Raw genomic sequence first — 19,066 nt, 5'->3', positions numbered from 1 at the left:
AGAAACAGTGAGGTTTTTTTGTTTTATTTATAGCCATTGAGCCGTTTTAGGACTTAGCACAGGCAACACGTTGCAGTATACACTCACCTAACCCTTCGCCACCTCATGGACTTATCTCTAAATTTTAGAGGATTTTGTTTTATTAAGATACTTATTTTTCTGTTTTTTTATTTGTCTTATAATTTTTACATATTTAATTAAATATTTTTATTTTTAAAATTCATTTTCGTGTATTAATATCCTTCTATATTATCAATATTTTTTATAAAATATAATGCTTGATTTTAATAGTATGATTTTTTTTATCAGCACTTTAATAGTATGATTAACAACTTTACATTTGAGATACTTCCTACTATTAGAAAATATATATTGCAAAGAATTGATAAAAAAAATTCTACATGTATTTTATTTTAATTTTTCCTCAGTGTGATTATTTTATTTTTAAAATATTCTTTAATGGGTTTTATGATCATTATGGGGTCTTTTTTTTTTTTACCAAAATGGGGTTATTGTCAAAAAAATTACAAATATGGGGCAAGTCGTGCCAACTTGACACGACTTCATATGTAGAAGTCGTTCCAAGTTAGCACGACTTTGTCCACATCATATTTTTTTAATTTTTTTTGTTTTTAAATAAATATATATTATAATTAAAATTATAAGTTATGTAATATTTGAAATTAATTTGATAAATAATTTTGTTATGAAGTATAAATATTTAGGTAAAGAAAATGAGAAAATTAATAATCAAACTTGAAATTAAATTTTATTATCAAACTTGTTTGTGCGCACAATTACTTTTATTGTGACCTTCAGTTTTTGCAATATGAACATTTTTTTTGTTTTTCATATTTTTTATTAATCTAGTAACCAAATTAATATATTACATTATCGTCAAACATGATTCATACACAATTATTCATTTTTTTATTGCTTAAAACTAACACCCTTAGAAAATTATATATCAAATTAATTTTAAACATTACATAACTTACTAGTCAATATCTAAATAAAAAAAATTTAAAAATAAAATAAAATATATATATATATAGTGGACAAAGTCGTGTCAAGTTGATACGACTTCGGGAATTTGACACGACTTCAGGCTGACGTGACAAAGTCGTGCCAACTTGGCACGACTTCTTATATATTTTTATGTCATATCAATATGTTTTAATATAAATTTCTTATAATACCTAATATTTAAGTTTAAGATCCTAGCTTACACTCCAACATTTTACAAGTTTTCTTTAACTATTAGATTATTTTTATAAGACTCTCGTTTTCATAATCTTTTATTTGTACTTCAATATTTTAAGTCTTAACAAATAGTTTGATAATTATAATTAAATATTAATTTGATAAAGAAACACATAGTGATATTAAAACACAAAAATTCATAGCTTACAAAATTAGATTACTGCAACATACTTGTCTTATATCATATTCCATCATCTATTCTAATACATTTTCCAATTATAAATATGAGTTAAATAACTCATAAAAAATTAACCTTCAAATTTTAAGATTAAAGATTTCAATCTCGGGAGAAAGATATTTGAATGAATATATAGAAATATAAAATGATTAGGGTCTTGTGTCTATGTCAACAAGATTATTTGAAGAATATTTTTGGAAAGTTTAAGATACATAAATCTAAACTTGTAAGTACACATTTTGTTCATCGCATAAAGCTCTTGATTACTCAATTTTCTAGTAAAAAAAAGATAAGAGAATAAGATGAGATGGTTACATATGCTAATTGAATGGGAGAACATCATAAATGGAATGATGTTTTATATTGAGATATAACACCTCTTGTTAGTATGGTTAGCAAATTCTTCATGGAATATCTTGGGTATACTCATTGAAAGGCTTTGGATTGAGTATTAAAATATTTGAATTTAACAATATCATTTAGATTGGTGTAGGGATGACCTACCCATTATATGAAAGTTGTTAATGAAGAGTTTGTAAATGCAAAATATGTATACTAGAAAGTCTATTTTGGTAATGTTTTCACGATATTTGATACTTAGTTTATTTAAAAATCAATTTGTAATTAATGGTGACTCTATCTACTATTTAGATAAAGTATATCACACTCACAAATTAAGTAAAGAAACCTTTTAAGGAAATGATTGGAGAGTTGAATATTAGAGAAGTGTGTGATTGTTCATTGTGATAGTCAAAGTTTCATACATTTAGATAATAATCAAATATGTCATGGGAAAACCAAACATATTGGTGTTAGACTATACTTCATAAGATGTTGTTAAGTTTGAGGAGGTTAGGGTTGTGAAGGATTTATATGGAGAAGAATCTTGTAGATGTGTGTTGGGAATCCCTCCTTAATTAATGGGACAGCATGACCAATAAGTCTTGGTAATTGATCCATTGAGCATATTTAATGGTGAACATTACAAAGGTTTGAAATTATATCTTTGGCACACTATGAAGTTCAACCTAAAAAGTTTAAGATAATACTTTCAATGTATATTTAAAATGTGTTAATCATTAATTATCCTTAATCAATAAAAATCAAACATTATCATATAATGAGAGTTGTTTATTAATTTTTCATTTGAGAATAAAGTATAATTCTTATTATTTTAAGTCAAAGTTGAAAGAATTGTGTTTTTACTTTAAAATTATGATGATTATGAAAATTTTAGAAGATGGTTTATTAGGTTGCCATTAGACTGGAGTAACTTATATTATCTTTTATCGTCTTCTTGTTTCTGACTCATATACAATTTTATTAGACAATGTTGTTTTATCTACTTACACAGATTTTTTATACACTCATCACATATTGAATAATGTTAAACTTTTACATCGTGAGAAAAATATACATAATTTTTATATCTAGAATAACCATTTGGAAAATGATGTTTTAACCATCCCTGTAGTTGTATAAACTTTTGATACGATGGAATTATAAATAAATATATATAATAAAAAATAAATTTATAATTAAATTATATAAAAAAATATTAAAATAATAATACTAGAAATTGTAAGGTGGTTATATAAAAAATTGTGAATTGTCAATTTATCATTATCTTATCTATTTTTTTTATTTCTTTCTTTCATAAACTTAAACAATTTTCTTTTAACATTTTTCAGGATTACAAGCTTACAAATTTGGAAGAGTGCACCTTAATTATAATTATGATGTTTAACATCAATTATTTATAATTATTATTCAACTCTTGAAAATAATTCCAAAATAATATACATGTTAAAAATAAAACTATAATTTATATGTATTTTTAAAATCTTAGAAAAATCAACAAAATATTGGCAATGTTTTAAACATGTACATTTCATAAAACCACCACAATAAAATATAAATCCGATCTGTAATATCTTTTTTTTACATTATCATAATAATTGATAACGTTGTTTTGTAAAATATGATACACTGAAAAATATAGCCTATTTTACTCCAACTCTCGAGTAACTAAATTACAAAATTCTTTTAAAAAATGTAAAAAAATAAATAAATGCTGTTATCTAATTTAAATATATATTAAAAGTCCGAACGACCGGGCGAGTTGGAATTATCTTGCTCCAATTCTCTGCGTGATTCATCCCATAGTTGCGTTTCAATATCCAACCTTTTGATTTCCACAAGTCCACGTTCAACTGCAAAAAGGAATTAATAAAGTAATAAGATCATGTTCGAACTAGAAACATTAACATATTTGCAAGAGTTTTACAATTCACAACTACCTACTAACAAAATTTAGAATGATAATTTATCCCAATTTCGATCAAGAATTTGGTCATTCAACTAATCAATAATCAACTACAGTGAAAAAGTCGTGACCGACCAATCTATGACGACAAGTCAATAAGGTTAATCCACAATTAAGATAGTATAACACAACTCTAAACAGGAACCAATCGGTCCACCAACAAAAACCCATTAAAATAATATAAATAGCACGAAATCTAAGAATCAGGTAGGTCATTTATCTACAGTACTCTGACACCCGAGTGCCGCCACCCTAATTGACTTGAGCGTTGGAGTGTCTTGTGCAAGTACCACCCCGCCTATGAGACCAGACGACCAAGAGGAGAAGGTGAAACAGAAAATTAGCAGTAACAGTGACCGACCGAAGAAAGTGAAAGAGCAATCGTTCTCTAGACCCAACACTCGTTAGAGAACCCAACACTTGTTCGAAAACAAAATCTTTTACAACGGCATTGAACAAAACTATAATAAAGTTTAATAAGGTGAAAATTATATTGTATTACAAGTAAACTATAATTTATGGGAGGGAAGTATGGAGAATACCATCAACGGCATCTTGTGAGGTAGGTGTCTTTGAGTTATGACTGATCCAAAACTGCAAACGGTCATATGCTATGTCAGGCTCTATTTCATGTTTTTTTGCTCTCCTCCAGATGTAAGCAAGCCAAGCCTAAACCAACATGATAGATAAGAATCTATGGATACTCAAAATGCAAATGAAGTGAACAGTTAGGAAAATTTCATACTGAAAATCTCAATCTTTTTTCATTAAAATTGTAAAATAGTTATTAAACGTTTTTTCACTTTTCCAAAAAAATAAACATGTAGTTCTCAAGAATTAAGAAAATAATTCCAAAAACTTAGAATACATATTTTTTTTATTCTCATACATAGAAAATGTTATATACCTGTTTGAAAGATACATCTTCAGCCTCCTCCAGGCTCAAATCTGAAAATAAAAGGCTTATCCATAAATAAGATAAATCCACTTTAAAAAAAATTAAGGAAATGTCAATTTAAGTTATACGAGTGTCAATGTGAATAAAGTTACAACACAAGAAATTGTGAGGATGATAAGGTAGACAAAACACGTAACATCACTTAACATCCATGCCTTATATATTTTAAAAAATTATAATAAACTAAATTAAAGTCCCAAAGTTTTTCTACTTAAAAGGTTACAATGCAGAGTTCAATTACTACCATATAATATTATAACTCCACTAGCATTAAGTTTCAACTTTTTAACAGGTGATTAAGGAAAATGGCAACTGTAACCCAAAAAACTTACCAAATGCATCACACTGCCCTTCAATTGGTAGTTTTAGGTCATCTACACCAGAACAATAAGAAAGAGTCAGAACTTACATATATCAATCTTTGAGTAAATGAATAATATCGATTTAAATAACTCTTAATAGTATGATTCTACAATCTAAATAACTGTTAACAATAAGATTATACGGATTCTCTTCCATATTTTGTTTCCTAATTACCAAACACAAAATTTCTATTTCACGAGTATTAAGGACAATGAACAAACAAAACTCTACACTATACCAGCAACAATTTTGAAAAATATAAAAGAGAAGTAGAAATATGCACACACAAAAAAATAAAAATAATAAAATAATAATAATAATAATATATATATATATATATATATATAAATAATGGTGAGTCTGCAGAAAAATATTTAAGGGTGTAATTTTTTTTATAAATACAAATTTTTTTAGAGATATCAAATATAAATATATTAAAATTTTAAGGATGCAATTTTTTTATAAAATATAAAATATATTAAAATTAAAAAATCTATATATTAATTTATATATATGTAAAAAAAAATTGGGGAGTAAAGGTCTGATCACACACATCTAAGCTCTGTGTGTATTTATACTATTAAATATTTTTAAGTCTCTTTATATTTATATTTTTTATAATTTTAACATCTATAAATTTATTTTATTGTTCTTAATGGTATTTATTAGTCTTGATGAAACTCTAAATTTATGATATAAGGCCCTCTTATATTAAAATAAATTTATATTTATTTAATATTAAACATGGTTTTCAATGAATTTTCATGTCAACATTAAATAGTGATGAAAATTAAAATTGTAAAATAAAATTTTATCGGATCAAAAAATAAGAATTTTTTTATAGACACTAAAACTAACATCACATAAACTAAAAATTGATTTCAGACGACAGTATTCTACCATTAAATTTGCATTTTAAAAATTAACTTTGAATCATTCACTCAAAAAAACATATTATTTATAAGCTGCATCTTTCATAAGCAAATTTATAACAGAAGCTAAATAAAATATGACAATGATAAGAACATTTGCAGAAAAAAGCTAATGTTTTTTTTCTTCTACAACAATTTGGAATAACATTTTTATGTCTTTGATTTTTACGGAATGCTTTTAATATGTGCATATAAAAAAAGACAAAAGTTGAATGAATAATAGAGACAAGGATTATCTAATAAGATTATCTAATGTACTAAAAAAACTATAAATATTATTGAATCTGGCACCTGAAAAACCAAATTTCAACAAATTTGGTCGCCTATGTTGAGCCAATGCAACCGCCAATGCTTCCTCTACCTTCAAAACAATCATGGAGAAGAAATCCACTTAGATTGATTTAAATTTTTTAACAGACAATAAGATTTTAACGAATGGATTAAATGTCATTAACTGCGATGTTGTTAGCAATATTAGCTCTAAAAATAGTATGGTCTGTAAGTAGTCTTTTCACTAAAATAAAATAATTAGAACCAATAAGAAAAACAAAGAGTATTTCTAACATTACTTTCCTACAAAATTTATAAATATTGTTACAAGGGTACTTCTAGATCTTAAATTCCTTTATGAACAAGTGATCATATATGATCCCATAAAATTTTATTAAATTAGTTAATTCAGGTTGATCTAGACTCTTCTATGATCCTATTAAAAAAAGTCTAATGGGTTCATATGCTTCTATTCAATAAAGACTCAAGTTATTGTTGTAAACCGTGTAAAGCCACTTTTGTAGCAACACAATTAAAATTATGAAAGATAATTATTGGTCTTTTGAGAAAGTATATTTTTTATGATATTTTTGTATCGTCATTTAGGGTATAGGGATATGCATGTCTAGAATTTTCATAGGAAAATTTTGGATAGAAGGACTACCATCATGCTTGCTTACATATTTTCATAGATTCGATCATTGTCAGATCTAAAGCTACTTTGTGTAGCTTCTGCATTTTATATTGATTGGACATGAAAATTACATGCCTTTTTAATACTGACACGTTTTATGAATGAATTTAGTAGATTTTATTATTAATAATTTCATTTCTTACTGAATAATACGAGAAGAAGAAGTTGTTCTGAAGAAAGGTAATGGTTAAATTCACAACATTGTATTTACATGAGAAAAACACATTTCAGTATCTACGAAATCTGAAGCAATAAGGATATAATAGAAACCTTTAGTGAAGTCAATTGTCGCAAACCTTGCTCAACAAAGAGCATGTTCTCAATGTTTCCTTCTCCAGAAAGTTCCTTCATGTCACGTTGATGCTCTGTATCCTCCACATCGAGGTCTACAGTGTAGAACAAAAATCACGGATATTCAATCACCCCAAATTATTTTCTTGAGAGACGTAAGTAACCAACATGGAAAAACTTAAAAAAGAAAACAAAAGAAATTCGAAAGTAATTAACGTTACCTGCTTCCTCTCTAGCTTTCTCTCCTGCGGCTAATACAACTTCAACCGGATTCGGGGCGAACAGAGACCAGTATTTGTATTTTACTTCAGCAATATCAGCATGAATACCTGCCATATATTTCAGGGCCATCAATGTATTTTTATTTTTCCCCATTTTTTCATTAAATAAAAAGCATAATTCTTAGGCAGAAAGTAAGTTCATTAAGATGAAATTGCGTGTTATTTTATATACAAAATCCATAAATAACTTTGTTTATATTTTTTTTATACTGCATTTATTTTTGTTTTTTTAAAGTTAGCCTCAAAATGGAACTGTATAATATTTAGATTTTAGAATAGATTAATTTTTAATCTTGTTAATTATTGATTTGAACTGAAGTAACATTCCATGTTCTTGAGTTTTCGTATTAATAGGTTTTTGGAATATTACTTCCTTCAACACCTATCATTTTTAAAAACAAAAATTTAATTTATTTCATTTTATTTTAATTAACAAATACAAATTTTAATTATTTTGAAATTTCACCTATATGTATAGTATATATAGTATACTAAATTATAGAGTTTAGGAGACAATTTATTTCTTAAATTTTTTTGTTTATATTTTTTAAATCTCTTAATAAACTAAATTATATAAAAATAATTTCCAAATATTTAATAAATAATATTAAAAAATTTAAATGCCATATAAATAAAACTCAAATGTAATAAATATAATTATTAAAAATATTTCTATGCACTAATAAATGAAAAAATAGATGAAAAATAATATAAAAACTAAAGATATTTGATAGAAAAGAAATTGAAATGAAACAAAAGAGATAAAGATGAAAGTCAATATAGATGAAAAAAAGAATAAAAAATTCGCGTAAAAAATTTCTCTTTATTTCTTTTATATACCAAACAAACCTAATTGAATTCATTCTTTCTATTTTTCATTTCTATTTGGTAAAAAAAAACGTGAAAATATATATGTAGAATAAATTTGACTCACCACACAAACAAACCATTAATTTTAAAATGTCCATTCTAACTTCAAGCTAAAGCAAACGATGCAAATAGTTTAATATTTGAACAAATGGTAAGATGACTATACCATGTTGAAAGCATAAACCCCAATACCGAGCTAGCCAACACCTCTTCAAAACAACCTCTTCCTGGGAAACAAAACGGAAAGCCACATACATAACTACGCAGAAGACTATTAAATTAAAATGAAACACATTATGATTAACATTAAACCTACCATTTCTTCCGCGGTGAGTATCATTCGTTGAGTCATAAGCCGTAGCTTTTCCAAAGCAGACGTCGCCTCCTCCCTTGCGGTCTAATGCCAAATATGAGAAGTTTAAATTGAATTCTATAAACAAAATTTCCACGCATTCCAATAGCAGAATTTGAAAACAGTAATATGAAACGTACAAGGTAAATTGCTGGATACCTCAGCATCCGACTGAAGCGCTGCTTGAAAACCTGCATTGTTCTTTGATGCATTTCTCAGAGCAGCCTGAAAATGGAAAGATATTCATCATTCGACTTTCTAATCTCACTTTAATAATACATTTGGGTGACAATGACATCAATTTCCCCATGCACGCGTTCCACAAAAGGTAAAATTGTATGTAAAGCTTTTAAATGCTTTAACGAGTTAAATCCGTTTTAATATTTCACGTCTAATTGAGAACGCATAAGTTCAGCGATTAATTTCTCAGAACTAATAAGAGTAATAAACTGAAAAGTGCCCAGATTATTGCTATTTAAGACACCTTTTAAAATAGATATATCCTATGATTATAGCTGTTTCTTTGATGAATTAATAAGCCATGCACAAATACGACGAATACAATCCTCCTAGTCCTAGCGGTTGGGCTATATAATGCTTGAAGAAAAGGGAAAGAGAGTTAGACAGGGAAGGAAAATAAGATAAACCTCTCTTTGCTGCAGTGCTGCCTCTTTCCTGAAGAACAAAACGAACAATACATGTAAGAATATAAAAAGGTTTAGGGATGAAAGAAAACTTACCCGATCACTTAAGGTATTGCATAACTTAACTAGTAAAAAAAATCTTGGCTTGACTATGTCTTTTTGTTAATCTTGACTATTTTTTTCCGCTGTAGGAGGCAGTTTTCTTAAAGGAAACTCACATCAACTTTCATGCAAAACATATGCATAGATTGAACAAAGTTACATCATCACATCCCAATTAATGTGCTTCGGTGCATGCATAAAAACAGAGTTATGACTCATTATACATTTGTTTAATGCATTCTATCCATTTACACTGTTCAAGAAGAAAAAAAAAAAGCCTCCATCCTTCAAAATGGATTCATTAAAGTGAAGATTAAGTTTATTCTAGAAAAATAGTCATAAAATGAATAAATAAGGCAACATACCACTTACCTGGTTAAAAGGCGAGCCTCCATAGTTACACCGTCGCCAAGATTAGCAACCTATACGAAAGCATGTGCAAGACTATTGATAATTAGTAGTCTTGGATCCTCTCTGAGAAGAACCATACAACGATACAGACAACAAAAACATTAGATAATGCAAATGTAAGAGTCGTCGTTACTAATGGTAACGTATCACACCATGCACTTCAAAATTGTGGAATGGTATACCAACCTAAAAAAAGTTAGTCTAGTATATAGAAAATTCCACTAATCATGCATTTAAGTTAAAATAAAAATTACATATTACTAAAATAATCTATCCAAAGATCAAACACCAGGAGTAGGCACCTGTGGGAGAGTGATAAAATTATAATCTTATATCAAAGAAGTGATAATTTTCCATAAAGACTGGCAACATACTACAAATTTAATTTTTCTTTAGCAGGTCGCTTTTTCAAGCTTGTATTTATAAAAAAGACGACTTCGATATTTGATTTTGAAATCATACACAGATGATACATAATAAAAGTGACTTTATTTGTTTTTTATTTTACTGAACACAATTTTAATTTGATTAATTTTCTGTTGAAATTATGCATCACAATGGTAATTTTTAATTCTGTTCTAAAGTGAAAAAGTGTATAACAACTACAACTTCATTGTTTTTTACTTTTTTTATTTATTTAAAGTCATGAAACATAAATATAATTTAAGTTTATTTAGATAAAATAAGTTGTATTTTTCATACACAATTTCACTTTAAAAAATGAAAATTATTTTCACCATGCACAATTTTAATAAATTTTAAAAAATAATCAAACTAAAATTGTTTTCAACGTGCACAACTTTTGAAGAAAAAAATCCAAAATTCTTTTATCATACACGTGTGATTTCAAAATTAAAGTTGAACTTATATTCTATAAACACGACTTCTATATGAAATCCTGTAATCCTTTCTAAATGTATCACTCTAATAATTTATTTACTAAATCTAATAATTTATTTACTAAACTACATCAGAATGATAAATGGTAAAAAAAAATCCGTATGAGACACTTCCTAAATCATATTTTTTGACAATTAACCGTAATTGTAAAAATTATGTTCCGCTACCTTTGATTACGTTTTCTGGTTGATATGAGCATCACACTTGTGCTTGTGCACTGGATCTTTTTTTCATTTTGGGTAACAAGGGTACTAATGTAAACTTATAACCACATCTAAGTTATTATAGACTTATAGTAGCACAATCCTACTGGTTTGCTTGTTCGCAAGAGGAATAAAGAGACAAAACATTGCCTGAGAAAGATGGACACGTTAGCCGGTCCCTCAAATGTACTCACCTGTTGTTCTAGTTGCCTGGCTCTTGATTCAGCTTCCTCAAACTTCTCTTCTGCAAGTCGAACCTGCGGAGGATATATACACATTTTTTGTCAATTAATGAATGTTTATACTAAAACAAAATCAGTTTTCGTAATGAAAAAGTTTTCTTATATGCATTCAGGCAAATTAGAAATATTCGCATGATAGTGCTAAGCTAGTCATATCCAATCTAGCACAAATTATATCTGAATCTAAAAAGAAACTATTGTATCAGTATCAAAATATAAACTGAACAATAGATGAAAGGAAGAAAAAAGAGGCATACATTCTTCTACAATGTTACGACCACCCAGTTATAATCTCAAGATGGTGATAGTTAACACCACAAACAATAAAAAACATACATTTCACAGACTAATCAAATATTATTTTAATCATATTTAGTTTATTTTTTAATTTTAAACCACAAACAATAAAAAAACATACATTTCACAAACTAATCAAATATTATTTTAATCATATTTAATTTATTTTTTAATTTTAAATATTATAATATTATTATAATGTAGTGTTATGCTTTTATAATATGGTGTCAAAGAAATCTTGTCCTAATCTCTTTGATTTTTTACCGAAACATACTCAAACTAAAGCATTTGATCACCTTTTCAACCAAATTGTCGTTTTCTTCTTGTAACATATCAAGCTGCATTAAAATTCACATCGCATTAGTAGATTCCTGAAAAGAGACAGCAGCCATACATGGCCGAGGCCGTTGAAGATTAAGAAATACAAGGCAGTAAAGTTAAAAGGGGGATGAAACGGAGTAAGGAACAAGTACAAATACAGAGCGTGTAACTTGATTAGTGACACTGATATGAAAAAAAGGACATCAGAAGCATGCATATGAACATAATAATTAGATAGGGTGTCCAACATGGACCCATGTACTACCTCGTCTTCAAGCTCACTAGTAGGACGATGCTGCGGATTGGCGTTTTCTCTTACCTTCATACTACCCAGATCAAGAGACAATCTACACAGACATAAAAAAACATATAGGATTAGAGATTAAATCATGGATCTGAATGTCATCCCTAACTTTGTTTACGACATGCATTTTAAAAACAAAGATTGTAAAACTGTGTGATTCATTATCAGATTTAGTCTTTTGATAGTGGGCCAATCATGAAATGATATTTTATTTACCCGAATTCCAGTTGGATCTGACACCTCTCAAGTTAATGAAGGAAATATTTTCACTGATTAGAATTTCCAATCAACAGTTAAAATTGTGAAAAAAAAAAACTACATATTTGAAAAGAATTATAATTTCAATCATTTTTAACTAATGATTATAATTTTACTTTACCTTTCAAAATTAAATTTGTTCATCTTTAGAAAATCAAATCCGAGTTGTAAAAATAGAGTGCAAACAGCGGTCAAATATCTCCTTTACATTAATCGGAATAGATGCACAATAAATAAGAAATACTAGACAACTCCAGTACGAGACACCACACATTCCATTTGTCTTTCTCTCTTATGTGGGAGCTGCAGTAGTGGAAAGCACCAGTTTCTATGACTCCACAGTGTCTGATAGTTTCTCTGTAAAGGAAATATAAAAGAAAGAACAGCAGTAGCGGCATACCTTCTGTCTTTTCTAACATCAATAAGAGGCTCAGATGGTGGGACACCAACAGAAGAGGCTGGTCTGAGGGTAATAGGTACACTAGGGGGCACCATGGGAACCACCTTAGAAAGTCCACTGGGACGGCCCGAGACTGAGCGAGCAGAGGGAGGTTGATCATTGTTCGCGTTACTGGGTTGAGTCGACCGTGTCGATATCATAGTGCGAGTGGAGGGAGAAAAGTCCAGGGTTCGGTTTCCTGGCGCTGAACGAGCAGAAGGTGGTTGCTCTGCATTATTCAGTATTGTGGGTGTTCGAGGTGGAGGTTGCTCAGCAGGAAGAGCATTTAAAGTGGCAGATGATCGAACACTAGATATGCCTCTCAACGATTGTGGCTGCTCTTGAGCAGCACGAACTGACTAATGCAAATTCACGAAATCAAAGTTTCATCAACTTTATCATATTAACAATCATTCGAAACTAACAAATTAGTCCCTCCATTCAACTAATTCAAAAAACATTTTAACTAATTCACGTGATATAGGAAAATTAGTTGAAACCAATAAATTAATCAAAAAATGATATTATTGCTTTAAATAGTACTGGGTCTTTATATTATCAAATTAGACTAATAAAACTCTATATCTCATTCATTTTAAATATCTATTTTTTTATAAAAGCATTTCAATTAATTAAGAATGTTTTAGAAAAAATTAATACATATTTTAATTTCAAAAGAATGATAGAAAAACGATAACAAATATTTTAAAAGACATAAATATACAAATGCATGCCATTTGGTTCTTAAATTGAAAAACTCTGTTTTTCTTATTCAAACACGTTCAACTAAACCACCAAACTTGGTAGACTAAAAAACAACTACCAAAACATGTTAGATTATTTTTAGTGCAATAACCACTCTTTAAATCCTTACATTTAGACTTCACTTTCACTCTCTTGTACCCAATTAAGTTGATGAGTGATACTATAGATCTTCACTATTCTAATACACTTTTTGTTTTGTTAATCTTAAGATTTCTTAAAAAATTATAGAGTCTGAAGAAGAATTCATCATACAAAGACTAAAACTCAGATAATTTATAACTTTGAACAAGATTTAGTCAATTGCAGAGATTGTGTGTAAGTATTTCCAGTAAAAATGGTAGGCATGATAAAGAAGCTAAATACCGCTGGGGACCGAGATCTAGCAGATGGTGTATGATCTTGCGTCGAGCGAACTGACTAGAAGAAACAAAATTAAAAGTGTTTATCAACTTGTGTTATTCCAATTAAGCAGCCTTCAATATTATATACATCATTGCAACGAAAAATCCAGTTACCGCAGGGGAACGTGATCTCACAGCTGGAGTTTGATCTTGAGCAGAGCGAAAAGACTAAAAGAAACAGAACAATTTTAACACGGAAACTAAGACTGGAGACAAATTTCAAATAAAGAACTGCGATCAGACCATGAAGCGAAATTACCATCGGTGACCGGGACCTTGCAGACGAAGCTGGGTCCTGAACGCTCCGAACTGCCTAATAGAACAGCAACAACAACAGCATCAAATTCCTATCACCTTCAATTCTAAAAGGAGTAAATATATGCAACCGAAGCGGTGAAGGTAGTTGATTAAGTTACCATGGGAGAACGACTTGGCATCGGTCTTCCACCGCCGAGGCCAATGCCTCCGGCGCCGGTGATCGAGGAGTAGTCGAGAGGAACGTCGTCCTCGTCTTCATCATCGTCGTGCGACATGACCTGTGCGAGTCTCTGCGCGGCGGCTTTAGTGGCATTGTTCTGTGCTCTTCGGACACCGGTCATGGCAGAGCCGGTGGAACCTGCACGCGAGTGACGGTGCACTGGCGTTATCGTGTTCCCCGGTGAGGAAGGCGTCGTCGGCGTCCCGGAAGAGCTGTTTTGCCTTTCATACATCCTTCGCCGATCCATCTAGAATCCAAGAAAAGTAAAAATAAATAAAGAAACACTATAAAGAAAATAATCAGATTCTCATACATGGATTATAAAATTATGGTAAAACTTGCTTTGCTTTGTGTCTGAAACAGGAATTTATTTCAAAATAGGAAGAACGTGGAAAAATTGGTGTCCGAATTCATGGATCTGTTTGGCGTAACCTAATATATTTTGCATTTTGTATTAGAAAGATTGTTGTTAGAAGAAAAGCGAGACAGAGGAAAATGAAATGAGTAGTGGAAGGGTCTTGGAGTGGTATCCTGCTATTGTGGAGGGAGTTGAGGATCTGTTCCCAAATACAGACACGTTATGGGTTGAAAACTTGAGAGGTGTATGTGACCTCGATGCAGCCATGAACGCTTCCATTTTGTAACGGTTTCCCAACTTCACGTATTCAAAGTTTTTATAAATAATATAGGATTCATTTTTTTAATTTGAAAATTATTATTTTTAATTTTTAATTTTTTTTTTTACCAAATTTAACTTTTGAAATTCTTATTAAGATAATTATGATAAATTTATTTTACAATTTAAAGATATTATTTTACCAAATTTATCTATTTATAATTATGTATAAAGTTATTATTTGTATTTTTTACTTGTGTCCGAGTCATATCGATTATGTGTCGATATGGTGTTGATCGGACACAAAATCAATGTGAAAAAGTTGGATAAGGAATTAATATCGTTAAGTTCAGTATTTTTTAAAGAGAACAAGTTTTTTTTTCTAAATAAATAAAATTTTGTACCATATATTATTTGTTGTATGAGATAAGAAGAAATTAATGAAATATTATATTAATGGATAGATCTTTTATTTAGATATAATATTTTTTATTTATTTATTGTAAACTCATAAATAATGTAGAATGATAAAATATGTGATTTTATTATTTAAATATAATGTTATTCTGATGATAAAAGATAAAGAAGAAAAAATCAATTCAAAAGTCTCTATAAATAAATAATGACTCTCAATTTAGCTGACATAATTATTATTCTAACATTAAACACTATACTAATTAATTTTATACTGTTATTATCTCGTAATATTCTCAATATGTGAAATCTCTCTCCATCTATTTTTACTTCCAAAAGTTCCATTAAAAAAATATGTAATATTTAATAATGTACCTTATAAATTAATTAATTACATAAATCATATTTAATAATGTACCGTTTTAAAATAATAAAATTCATTCTATAATAATTGGATGATAAATACAATTAATTTAATTCCGGAAGATTTATGTAACAGTAAACAACTTAAGGACACGGAAGTCAGATTCAGTGGTCAAAGAGGTTAGAACCAGTGGGCCACGTAACAAATTGAAGGCGAAGCTCCATTTACATGTCGAAATCAGAAAATTAGGGTTTTCTTCTCCCGTGCAATTCCCCTTTCAGACACTATGGTTCCACAGTCAGTGATATCGCAAGTCTCCGACTCACGTGGCGTGATAGCCACCGGTTCCACCCACGCGTTCCACGATTGGCTATTCGCATGTCACGGGTTCTGGCACAATGCCATTCTCATCATTCCCTCCTTCATTTTCCTCATGTACCTGACACTTCAAGCCAGACACACCTTCCTCAAACTCTCCCTTGCTCGCTCCTACATCATCGTTTCGTACAACGCATCGCTCTGGCTCGTCACACTTCTCAATCTCGCTTGGTGCTTTCTCCAGGTTCGTTCTAATTCATGTATAATGATTGTTCTGTTCATATGTCAATTACCAATTTCTATGCCATTTTCCATAAAGAGATTTCATGGGAAACGTTTTTTTTTTTTCACTTATTTTGTAGCAGAGTCGGTTAATTAAGCTTTAAAATTAGTTCATGAGTATAACAAATGTTTGCAGAAATGTTTCGTTATTTGAGTGTCATACCTAAGGAGTGGGATTTCATTGTACTACTTACTTACACGAGTGCCTTGACTAGGGATAGAAGAAGCCATGAGTTCTTATTACGAAAAATAAATGAATAAAAAGTTAATATAAATTAATGTTCAACTTTTGGAGAAGTTACTTTGACTTTAATTTATAGTTATGCTAATTTTAATTTATAGTTATGCTAATTTTAAATTATTTTTCCTTATATTCACTTAAAAAATTAATTTATTGTAACTTTTTCTTTTCCCCTGACGTTTACATTTAGTAGTGCTAATTGATGAAAGTTGCTTCAAAATAAAGAGAAACAAAGTCATTTTTTGCTGTATTTTTCATTCCCGAACTGTAATTTTTAATAAAAATAGAAAAAAGAAGGAGAAGTGAGTATGTTATTTATACGATCAAATCAAGTACTGCTATATAATAGAGTCTCAAAAGATAAACAATTTATTTTCAATCTTTTAGTTTCTTTGGTTCAATTTTAAGTTATGTTAGTATGAATCTTTTTATTTTTATTTTTCTGAGAAAACTAGCAATTTTCCGTTTATTTCTCTAGGGGCTAAAATGACTTTTTATGGATTTGGGTTAATTCCGTATATTTAGCATTTATATGTTTCGGCTCTTATGGCTATAACCTAATTGCTTTAGTTACAATATGGAAATTGGGGGTACGAAACTGTCAAAAATATCATAGGGGTTATTAATCCGTCACAAATTGTTCTCATAAAATTGAAAAAGAAACATACAAAATTTGTGGTTATTTCATTTTGTCTGAAAATTTATAAGATACCTTGTCAATTTCTATTTTGTAACAATTTTACGTGATCAAATTAGACGCTTGACAACTAGAATGTGTTTAGAGTAAAAAGGATAGTGTCTGGGTATGGAAACCAAAAATAGCGCTAATATAGGAAACATATGAAAAATGAAACCTAAAAAGATTTTTCAGATAGGACATAATTCCTATACGAATTGGAATTTGCTTTTTCTAATGCTCATTTCTTGTTTACTAGGATTTTCTGTACCTTCACTTGAGACTAGAGTAGTGGTTTAATATATGTTTTATTTGATCTTTGATGACTCCAGGCATGGGAGTGCACATCTAGAAGAGAGTTGTCATGGAACTTGCTGTCCTTGTTTACTACTTCCGGAATGCTGTTTTTGGAAGTGAGCTTGGTGGCTTTTTTACTTCAAGGAAATCATGCAGGTGGCTTAGAAGCAATGAAACGGACTTTTGGTATCTCAACGCTCGTTGTTGGCCTGGATATACTGTTGAAGGTATTTCTTTGGGTTTTTACCAAAATACAAAGTATTGTCCTTGGTTAAATCATGTTATTATAATGTGACCAACGCTAGGTGGAGATAACAAAGCACGTTAGTGCTCTCTCACTTGCCAAATCAACTTATTTTTTTCACGCCAAATGAAAAAAGCATGCAGATTTCCTTTTTGTTATCGAAATCTGTGCTTTACTTTGGCACTGCATCGTCTGATGGAAGAATGATTGCACCTTTTTTCTTGTTAGGCTATATATCTTTTTGTATTTGGGATCCCACTATTCGTCGACAGCAATGAAAATACGAATCATGTGAAGTGGAACTTGTTGGTTGTACACAAGCTGTTGCTCACTGCTGTTTATGGCTTCATAATGTTCATGTACCATTCCGGATGGAGAGAAACGTTGCCTGGTGAGTGTTTTTTTTAACATGCGTTTTTTTAACTTTTTCTGGCTTCCTAATTTCCTTTCCTTTCCTTTCCTTTCATGCAGCAAAAATTGCCTTTTACAAGTATGTTGCTGTCATGTTCATTTTTAATGCGGCTGCGACACTTGCTTGTGGGCTCACTGGAAATGGTGTTGCATTTGGTTTCTGGTTAGATCCTAATTTAACTGAGAAGAGATCCGTTTTGAGCTGTCCTTCTTTGGCAACATTGTCTAAAGCCTTGTTTACTCTTTGTTCACAGGTTGTATCGTGTCGCAGTTGTCTTTTACCATGCATTTTACCTTCCTTTTTTGTTTACAACATTCCAAACAGACTTTTTTCAGGTTAGTGCCGTTTATTTTCAAACATTTAGCTAGTGTTTAAAGACAACTTTCCTTGTTAATAATCATGTTTTTGCTTCGGAATTTCAGGAAGAAAATTTTCATTTGGAAAACGTGTATTATTCCGAGATGAAAGATGCGGGTTTCTTCGACACGGATTGGGAATGATGTTATCAGCATTAGCTAAATTAATGTTGCATCAGTATCAGGACTATGCAAATGAAATAACTATGCCAGCAGATTGCAATATCATGTACAAAAATGTTTATCTGTTAGAACCTCAACTGTTCTGTTATTTAATGAAAATGACTTTAAACGTATATGGAG

The 19,066-nt window shown here is 29.7% G+C and overlaps 2 protein-coding genes across 2 annotated transcripts; one reads left to right on the top strand and one right to left on the bottom strand.

Moving 5' to 3' along the window:
- Positions 1-3,356: 3,356 nt before the first annotated feature.
- LOC137831753 (uncharacterized) lies at positions 3,357-14,790 on the bottom strand. The gene is made up of 20 exons (XM_068639557.2): positions 14,482-14,790; positions 14,325-14,378; positions 14,180-14,233; positions 14,028-14,081; positions 12,861-13,258; positions 12,164-12,245; positions 11,874-11,915; positions 11,233-11,295; positions 9,897-9,946; positions 9,426-9,453; positions 8,938-9,003; positions 8,743-8,823; positions 8,593-8,653; positions 7,497-7,604; positions 7,255-7,370; positions 6,312-6,381; positions 5,058-5,099; positions 4,675-4,715; positions 4,310-4,436; positions 3,357-3,654 (listed from the first exon to the last, which is right to left on the bottom strand). Exons 1-20 carry the CDS (start codon positions 14,788-14,790, stop codon positions 3,539-3,541), a joined length of 1,962 nt encoding a protein of 653 aa, XP_068495658.1. The 3' UTR covers positions 3,357-3,538.
- A 1,273-nt stretch (positions 14,791-16,063) lies between these two features.
- Positions 16,064-19,059, top strand: CAND2 (Protein of unknown function, transmembrane-40). Its single transcript, XM_068639552.2, has 6 exons — positions 16,064-16,499; positions 17,787-17,978; positions 18,224-18,386; positions 18,467-18,569; positions 18,661-18,742; positions 18,830-19,059. The coding sequence occupies exons 1-6, from the start codon at positions 16,224-16,226 to the stop codon at positions 18,905-18,907; spliced, it is 894 nt and encodes a 297-aa protein (XP_068495653.1). The 5' UTR covers positions 16,064-16,223; the 3' UTR covers positions 18,908-19,059.
- The last annotated feature ends 7 nt before the right edge of the window (positions 19,060-19,066 follow it).

This window comes from Phaseolus vulgaris, chromosome 6 (assembly GCF_051622355.1).
Source record: "Phaseolus vulgaris cultivar YP4 chromosome 6, ASM5162235v1, whole genome shotgun sequence".
Classification (NCBI taxonomy): domain Eukaryota; kingdom Viridiplantae; phylum Streptophyta; class Magnoliopsida; order Fabales; family Fabaceae; genus Phaseolus; species Phaseolus vulgaris.
The sequence above is the reverse complement of the archived record's forward strand: the minus strand, read 5'-3'. Positions and strand labels throughout refer to the sequence as shown.

Bases quoted from the DNA above. Each gene is read 5' to 3' on its own strand.
- LOC137831753 (XM_068639557.2), bottom strand. From the start codon at position 14,790: ATGGATCGGCGAAGGATGTATGAAAGGCAAAACAGCTCTTCCGGGACG. The intron at 5,100-6,311 runs GTGCCAGATTCA...GTTCTGGTGTAG, and splicing joins GTTGAAATTTGGTTTTTCAG to ATGACCTAAAACTACCAATT. The intron at 3,655-4,309 runs GTATTCTCCATA...TCCTTTTTGCAG, and splicing joins CTCACAAGATGCCGTTGATG to TTGAACGTGGACTTGTGGAA.
- CAND2 (XM_068639552.2), top strand. From the start codon at position 16,224: ATGGTTCCACAGTCAGTGATATCGCAAGTCTCCGACTCACGTGGCGTG. The intron at 16,500-17,786 runs GTTCGTTCTAAT...TGATGACTCCAG, and splicing joins TCGCTTGGTGCTTTCTCCAG to GCATGGGAGTGCACATCTAG. The intron at 17,979-18,223 runs GTATTTCTTTGG...TTTTCTTGTTAG, and splicing joins GCCTGGATATACTGTTGAAG to GCTATATATCTTTTTGTATT.